The sequence below is a fragment of the Manacus candei genome, unplaced genomic scaffold (genome assembly GCF_025592945.1).
Source record: "Manacus candei isolate 608988 ecotype Guabito, Panama unplaced genomic scaffold, ASM2559294v1 h1tg000015l, whole genome shotgun sequence".
NCBI classification, from domain to species: domain Eukaryota; kingdom Metazoa; phylum Chordata; class Aves; order Passeriformes; family Pipridae; genus Manacus; species Manacus candei.
In genome coordinates this window covers 12,548,159-12,557,534 of record NW_026138063.1, presented here as the reverse complement: position 1 = coordinate 12,557,534, position 9,376 = coordinate 12,548,159, and the positions used below count along the sequence as shown (strand labels likewise).

The window sequence follows — 9,376 nt, the reverse complement described above, 5'->3', positions numbered from 1 at the left end:
ATTGTAGCATCCTGTCAGGCAGCAACACAAAAAAGGATGTTGATTTTCACATGAACCAGAACAGATGCATTGTAAGGAAGGGTGCAATGAATGTTCCATCTCTAAACATCAAAAGCCACAGGCAATTGGCTTGTGGACATGAGGCAAAATACTGCTTCAAATGTTCCTAAATATAGTGGGCATACTGTTACCTTAATACTTATTTCATGAGGCTGGCAAAAAGAAGGCAGTTGCTTGAAATGGAAGTGAAAATGGTCTCCAGTTATGATTTCTATATTAATATCTAGATCTAAAGAGGTTTCTGTTGTGTAATCTACTATTTTCCAGCAGTCTGGAAGAGATAGTCCTTTATGAAACATGAATTCATGGGTTGGTAAGCTGACTGCTCTTTAACTCTCAAACCCATTGCCCCAGTCAGCATGTTTATTTTAAATGCACCTGAAACTAACACCCCATAACAGTCTTCATTTATATGCCGGATATCAGTTCATTATTTAGCCTTCCAGAGAGGAGCTTTCAATGTCTTGATTTCTCATGACATCTTTCTCTAAATGTATTACGTAGATGGTACATTAATTTATACAGCAAAAGAGAACACCTGGTACAGTTACCCCTAATTTGGTGCCGACACAGCACTTGTGAATCAGACATTTTGCTGTCATTAGCAGGGTACTTGTTCACGATTTAACAAATGAGAAAAAGGAGGTCAAAGTGACTTCTCAATTAGGTGCAACAGCACCATGTTCAAACCCCACATTTTATTATTCCTTCAGTTACATTTTTATTCAATAAATATCTAGTTTCCATGGAATACATCATGCTAAGTCTTAGATGAGCAGCACAGGGAAGTCAGAACTAAAACCTTAGGAACACACTAGAAGAGATGAACACGGGGCCACTGGATGCAAAATTTTGCAACATTTATATTACACAGAAGTTTTAAACAGTGATCTCTAGGTAAATGCAAAAGATTTTTCTTTGTTTTGCTTGTTTTTTTTTTACAAAGTACAGACTTCTTTCATTTGATATACACTAAGGTGTCTGCCTTCAAAATTGTGCAAACTTACATTTCTGAAGTTATCTTCAGAGAATGATGATGACATGCCAATTTTTTCCATTCTTCTGTTCTCAAACACTCATTTTCAGGAATAAATTTCAAAAAAAGAATCTCAAAACATTCAGTTAGACCACCCTGAAATATTTAACCTTTCAACATCATTTTACGAATACCTCTATGTTAGCTTTTTGTCCACATGGATGTCCAAATATTTGGGGAACATCTTACCAAACTTTCTATTTCCTCTGAGAGTAATAAACCAAAATCATATTTTTTGGAAAATATTCAGATTCCTTTCTTTTCATTTCCACACATCAAAATCAATTGCCTTTTCAAAAGGAAAAAATAAATCTAGGTCAGTTTTTCAGTACATTATCAGACAACTGCAAAACAAACTGTTTCAGGACTAGCACCTTCCTCCACACAAGTATTCAGAGGTGTATCCAGATCATTTGTGGCAAACTGTGGGCAGAAAAATACAATGGTGATTAACCACCAGGCACCTATGTTAGAGAGCTTATATCATGCTTACATTTGCCAGAAGTGATATTTCTATGGCAAAACTGAAAGGCAGTGGAAGAAAGATTCCTTACTAATTTTACTACGCTGAATGATAGACATCAAGTGGGTGTGGGAGGACCTTGTGCATAACATTCTTATAGAAGTGATTTTGGTCTTAGAGTAGCTATTAAAAAAAATGAAATTAATGACACTTTTCCTTTTTTTAAGTTAGGAAGTCAGAAAAGTTGGAATTGTACATTCTATCTTTCTACATTTCACACATACTCGATCAGGTTACTCTGTACCTATGGTGAAGGGAGGAGTTAAGAAGGAAATCTGAGTCTGTGCAATCCCAGAAATGAAATGTAATTGGCTGTGATTCAAGAGTAACAACATATATTAGGAAAAAACAGGTAGAAGGAGCAGTTGTTGACATTATTTCCTGAGCCTAAACCTTTTAAGATGTCACTGAATAGCAGTCTGTACTTTCACTTGAAAGCATTACAAGAATTGTTTGGATGACATCTCTCAATAGTTTAGGAGTTTAACAAAATCCACAACTTCCTCTAAAGATCTCAAAACCATGCTTTTAAACCTGTACCACAGTGATCAGCAAATGCTTCAACACAGAGCATAACAAATACAAATGGCATTATTTAGAAGGGCATTTTAATGTACGTACAAATACTAAAATGTTATGTCAAACTCCCAGGATCATTTGCAGGCAAGAAAATGACAACAGATAAAATCATCTCATGAATCTGATCCAGCTCTACCATACACGACAGATACCAAAAATAAAAGCTTTTTTCCCTTTCAGGAAAAAAACACCTTAAATGTACAACTTCAGCAAGCTCCCAACCTATGTCATTGACACACAAGTCAGATTCTTCTGTGCATGTAGCCTCAAAAATTAAATGGGCAGGTGGATTTTATCTGAACTTCTCAACCCCATGAGACATTATTTTCTTTCTCCTCCAATGTTTTAGGATGCTCCCCAAAAGACAGGAAAGAGAATGGGACACAAAAGCCATTTCAATTCAGTCTTTGTGCAAGGAGAGGCTGCACAAGAGATCCTGGAGAAGGCTGTATTCTTGTGTAAAGTTCTGTTGAAAGAGAAAGGTGATTATTTTAAAATATGTACAAATGCATGACAGCACTTGGGTTTATGGTTTTGAGAACTAATATAGAAGAAATTTGGAAATTACCTGCATGCACATAGTTTTGCTAACAATATACAGTGTCTTTAAGCAAAACCAAAGAACCAAAATGCCTTCATAGAAAGTGTTCCCTTAAGACAGATAAAAATAATGAACTGAGAATAATCAACAGTGTTTCACAATATCTAAATAACTAGCCAGTAATTGTATTTCTAAGTTTCATATCTGCTTGTAGTGTAAAAGCTTAAAGTATAGTTCTGCAGTTTAAAAGTAAGAAACAGCACCAGCCAGGCAATGGAATAAAACACACTGGAATTTACACAAAGTCTGTATGAAAATGTGCATTTAAAAGAGATGGATAATAATTTTATACAGAAGAATGAGATAACTGTAGCAATGTTTTTATGATCTAAACATAATTACCTGCTTGAACAACCTATTTTTCTTGATGGAGGGCTTCTATGAAGGCTTCAAGTTTCTCCTGGATTTCCCGAACTTTTTCTGGAGGAATTAAAAAGATCACCATTCAAATACCTATTACTATTAAGTACCTGGGGACAGGTACAAAAAAAAAAACAACAAAAAAACCAAACACACAAAAACCAAACATGCAAACATGAGCAAGAATTAATGCTGTCATCAATATTACTCTATGCATTTTCTTATTACGAAGATTTACAACATTTTTCTATATCAGAAAAATGAAACCCTGTCCCATTTGAAGAACTCCTACAAACATATTTTATGATTATCATGCTAACTTAATAATTCAAAAATTTACTGAATGAATCCAGTACTAGAAACATTGTATTTCAAAAACCTGAAATTTCCATCAGATCATGCACAGAAGAACTACTGTACACCTGCTACATGCAGGGAGTTGTTAGTTTTTAAACAGCGCCCACTAACCCCTTTCTTCTTCAACCAAATATCCTTACTCTCCACAGCAAGTGTAATAAATACCACTAATGACTAAAGAGAGTTGAAAGCTGGTGCCCTTCCACCACGGAGAATTTCAGGGAACCACACGTCAGTATTCAAGACATCTCCTCGAAAGGGAATGCACAATGCTAAGAATGTTTAAAACTTGCACTTTATTTCCTTGCATTTCAGTAGTAACCAGATGATGTGGGTGGAATCTCATTTTATATAAAAACTAAAGCTGGGAGTTTATTTCTCTGCAAAAACACGATTTGACCACAACTACAAATAGTTACTAAGAATGAAAAGGCAACATTGATGGGGCAAAATCCAGGGGCTTAGGCATTTTTCCACTCTTTTCTCTATTCCATACAACACTTGTCATCATATAACCTATTTGATTTATTAAACTGGTTATGAAGCAAGATTTAGAACATAGCTGGAGTCCAAAGCCTGTGAGATTTCCTGCTTCTCTCTCACCACATCCTCATTTGAAGCTCCTTCTGTGTGTGATTATAGCCATGAAAAACACACACTTCAGAAATATGAAGGAACAGGGAGAGAGCAGTAGGAGAGGCAAAAATAAGTTAGATGAGCATAAACACAGACAAATATTTTTTTCCAAGCTAAAAATACTATTGGATTAAAGCCGTATGTTTCCTTGTATGAGATACAGGGTTTGAGCTTTTTTAAAAAAACTTTTATTAATGTTTTCTTCTCTTTAGCAATTCCATATGTTTTAAACTTGCTTTGCTGAGCTGAAGTAACAGCAAAACAGAAAGAAAAATAAAAACAATCTGCTTTAAATGGGATACATAAGAATGAGAGTGAAAAAAAGTTATCTTTTTAATGTAGAACATTTTAATGTAGGTATGGGAACCAAAAGTTTAATTGAACAAAATGACAACTCCACAAACAGACATAAAACGCATTTTAGAGTAATAATAACAATAACAACAACTCAACAAACACCTGCAGTCCTTTTCTAACAGAAATAAAGAATTTTAGTTAGCATTTCAAAAATATGGAAAATAGCCCAAATGAGGATGAAGTAACCTCAAAGTTCTATCTTTATCTTGTAATTCTTAGGTGACGAAGGGCAAGTCACTGAGACTTTCAACACTTCAGTGTGCCCTTCCCCAGTGGTGCTTATCTGCAAACACAGAAGTACAGTGAAGCTGAATCACACTCTAGGCCCTAAACAAAACACCTAAGAACCTTCTTGGATTTCTTTTTAAAGTACTGATTCTTTTTAAAGTACTTTGATATTAAATGAAGATTACAGTCAGTGTGAGGGCAAAAGCTGTACCTTGGAAGTTAAGAAACAACAGTAGCTGATTTTTACCAGGTTAAAAAAAAAATTCGGATTCAGTTCAGCAGAATCTATGAAAGCTGTCAATGAAAAAAAAAAAGGTAGATCCATTGTCACTTCTCCTCATTAAGCACATTCAAACTGTTCCAATTACTACCTTTTTAAATGAAAAAAAGAATATGCCTTGTTTGCATCTCAGTATATAAAACTCGTGTAATGAAAGTGTTATTTCTATGGCATTTATTTAGACAAATACTTACCTCTCTTCCAATACTGTTGCTCTATGAATGTTTACAAAGTTAGCTTTGAAATAATGTCATATTATTTTGGACAGAATTAACATATTTGTTCACCACACCTGGACAGACGAGGCTTTGAGCAACCTAGTCTAGTGGAAGGTGTGTTTGCCCATGGCAGGGGGGTTGGAACGAGATGATATTTATGGTCCCTTCCGACCCCAACCATTCTATAATGATTCTAGTTTTGGAAATTACTAATCCTGAACCTTGGTCTCCAAAATGAACAGCAGGTGCCAGTGATAAAACCTGAGATCAGATCTCACAACTCAGATGTCTTCATGTTGTGCTTTCAGTAGCTTTCTGTGACGCTTTTCCCCCCCCAGTTGCTACATGCTTTCCCAAGTGTGTTCTTTGTATTGATCAAGCCATTAGACTCAGTGAAAGCAGGCAGATTTAGCAGTATTAAATGCAAATATTTTTCTTCTTCAACCTCTTGTTAATGAAATATTCCAGTCCTGAAAATTAATAGCATCAGCAAAAACCTGTAATTATTATTTCACCCTTAAAAAAAGGTTTGTGCCAACAAATCTATTTTAATTTTCTGATTATGGTATATTAAAATAACAGGATAGCAAATACATACTCCACCAGAATATACTGAATCAGCTGTGTTTGCTCAGAGAACAGACATACTAAAATTGACTTCATATTATGAGCACTTTATTAGTTTTTATACTTGGACTGAATTGAAATGATTACTTAACTGTAATAATTACGAGGTCTTGAGGTAATTTAATACTTTGAAATAACATGCTGGCTATTCTTAAAAAGAACAGTTACAATGACTGCCAAATAGCTGCAATTATTCATCCTATGCCCTGTATTTTTAGCTGCAGTAAAGCCCTTTGCAGCAGCAGACCTCAGCCAACCTATAATACTTTCCCCACAAATCCATTCTGCAGCACAGAGCAGCAGTCTGATGAATTGGTTTACTTTTTAAATAGGCTAATGGCAGAGTTATGCATTTACACAACACTAATCTTAATAAACTCGTAAATATAAGTGCTCAGACAGAACTTTTCTAATGAGTCCAAGTGCAGGGTCTGCAATTCTGGGATAATTACCTACAGTTTCACCAGCACCATGTGATGTTGCATGTAGAACAACAACTAATTCTTAAAACTAAGAGAGATATTACCCATCTTTAAGAAAGTTTTCGGCTTTGTGAAATGCACAAGCTCTGTACCCATATTTGCAGGGTTTTGACTGACACTTAGATCAAAATACTGACTTACACTTGTAAATTACAGTACATTCTGTTTTGAGGAAGGTTTGTCAACATGGCAAACCCAGAAAATCCTTTGGGTTTCAGATAAGAATAATTATTGCACAAGTAAATTAAGGGATAGACAAAAAGTGACCTGTTGCACTTTCTAGGTTTTGTGATACTGTGTTTTTCCATGCACAAGTAACCCACAGATTAAAAGCATTCAGCTTGCTAGCAAATTACTTTTGTAACAGGTTGAACTACCCCAGCACTGTTACACAATGCTTCCATGTCACAGAAGGCTATTAAAGCACTACACTCTTATTACACAGTAGTGCAGAAATTTAAATATACAGTATTGCTTACACTGGATTCTAGAAAGATGATGTGCGCTTTAGTAGTGCTAATGCAGATCTGAAGTTACAAATATGCAATTCTTCCAGCATCTGTTAAACACTGATCAAAAATCAAATTAAGTCAATGAGGAATAACTGTAACTAAACCCTTGTTTCCATCTTAGAACAGTAAAATTCACAGGCCTAGGGGCCATGAATGGCTATTCTATTTCCCATTTACCCCATGTTTACCTAAAAGATAAGCTGTTCATACATCAACTCACTATGCCTCTTGATCTGGTCATGAATATTCCCGTAATCCTCCCTCTATATCCCATAAAACTTCACTGACAGAATGAGGAAATTCTTTATTCAGATGTCTTGAGATCCTCATTCATGTTCAGTCTCTCCTGATCTCCATATGAAACGTTATTGCTACCCGCTCATTTTCTTTCCATTAATCCTGTGATCTTAAATCTAAAAGGCTCAAAACCAGACTAATTGATCTGTAATGAGGATTTGGATACACTGTGAACATATAAAGACACAGGTACAGATAAAGTTTGGTTTTCCTAATATCATAAGCTGGTCAAAAGCGGAACCCCTGAAATATTCAGTCTTAGAAGGAGTGCTTGTTTTCTGGTTGCTGCCTTACATGCCTGAGCTTATGAACAGTGCTAAAGTGAAGCAAGTTTTTAAGTGCATCTCCTGAGGTAAGGCCAAATAATCTCAAAATAATATTAAACACAAAAGCTAAGTACATTACTGATTTATTGCAGATATACTTAAAGTAGCCAGAAAAAGTTTTCTGGATACTTTCCAACTGCATTAATTGGTTTAATAAAAGATGTAGCCTTTGCCCACAAAACCTGTTGCTTATGGTTCTGAAGATAAATGAAGTTTGAGACATTCAAATGCATATTTACCTGTATAAAATCAATAGCTCTAGTACAGATTTTTAAAGATGTTCATGTCTGTCTACACCAGAACAGGTAGAAAACTGCACAAGTGCTCTGGGCAAATTAAAAAGCTTTCCATTCCCATTTACAAATTTGCCCATATGACATCAAATTTCAGTTGCAGCATCAAAAAAACCTGTAAAATCTTTCTGGACACAGATTCGTCGTTATTTTATACTTTGATGAAACTTACAGCATTAAACAACCACCAAAAAAAAAGTGTTGAATACCTTATTATAAATCTTCCTGTTCTACACTGAAGTGATGTCTACCTCCAACAAATGTTTACACGACTTTGATATTTGAAAGCTCATGCTTGTTACTCCTTTGGCTCTTGATTGTATTTAGACTTCAGTTCTCTCCCTTCCTTTTTTTTTTTTTTAATCTTCCTTCCTTTCTTAATCCCTTCCTTGCCTACAAACATTCTCACTGCTTGCTGTGCCACTTCTGTGTTATGGTTAATTAACCGTAGAGGCAGAAATGTTGAATTTAACGCTGTGAATGCATCATCTTTCCTCTAATAAAAAGGAAAGCCCAGTCAGTCAGAATTCATCAGAATGCCCAGAAGCACACCATTAAGAACTAGAGATGTCAATCCAAAGTTTTCTATTGAAAGTTGATTTTTTGCTTAGGGCTACCTAAGACACAAGCCTCATAGTTCTATACAATCCCTATGAACAGTCAGATGGAGAAGAGATGGAGGAAACACCTCTTATTCCTCGATTTTCCAAGGGTAATGAGAAAGCTTTACTTCTTGTGGAAATAGTATGAGGCAGCATTCTCACAGCCACTCCAAATAATGCCACAGAAAGCAGACTTTCCACCCACAGTCACAAGACATGTATCAACATGCTTACTCATGTCTCATGCAAACACTACCATAATTCACTGATCATTGCAAGGTCATGTCCTGCTCAATTTTAGAAAATCCTTTGAAAGTATCCATCACATTTTTTGCCAGTTTCCTCTTGTTCACATACCATACTTCCATCTGGATAAGACCAAGGGGAAAGCTAAAATTTTAAGGGGGGGGGGTAAAAAAAAAGGCAAAACCACCCAGGCTGCCCTTAAAGAGACAGAACATCATTTGTCATCTGCAAAGACAGATTTATAAGTAGAGGGCCCCCTCTGTTCCTTTAAGGCTGCAAAACAGATGGGAAGTGAATGGACAGTCAAAGGGTCAAGAAAACACATGGGAGGTGCTGCTTGTCTGCTGTATGTATGTTCCCAGCATAAGAAAGAGGTCAAGATTGTAACTGCATGGCTGGGTGCTGGAAAGGCCTTTTCTTTAAGCTGTTACAAAGACAAATGTCGTTCCTCATCCTGTTGTCAAACTGCTATAAATATTGTTCATCAAGAGAGTTTCAGCAGCTAAAAGTTTTTTTTAAAAAAGGCCGGGCAGGAGAATGAATCATGTGAATGATTCTTAAACAATTAGCTCATTAGTGTAATAAAAGCACCGCAGAACCTTGAAAAGTTTAAATGGAATTTATAATAGTTCATGAAGTAAATCCATGAATCATTAAGAATATATAGCCTTTAAAATGCAAGCTTGCAGAAAATAGCCAGCATGCTCTACAGTTACCACTAGTTATAGTGAATGAAGGTGTTAACTGATGCTACAT

The 9,376-nt window shown here is 35.7% G+C and overlaps 1 protein-coding gene across 5 annotated transcripts in view; it reads right to left on the bottom strand.

Moving 5' to 3' along the window:
• Positions 1–712: 712 nt before the first annotated feature.
• Positions 713–9,376, bottom strand: part of OPA1 (OPA1 mitochondrial dynamin like GTPase) — a 52,728-nt gene continuing 44,064 nt past the window's right edge. For all 5 annotated transcript variants that reach the window (XM_051781312.1, XM_051781315.1, XM_051781314.1 and 2 more), the window contains 2 exons: positions 3,142–3,219; positions 713–2,664 (listed from right to left, as the gene is read on the bottom strand). In XM_051781312.1, coding sequence (XP_051637272.1) covers positions 3,155–3,219 — 65 coding nt within the window. In that variant the 3' untranslated portion in view covers positions 713–2,664; positions 3,142–3,154. The remainder of the gene's footprint in view (positions 2,665–3,141; positions 3,220–9,376) is intronic.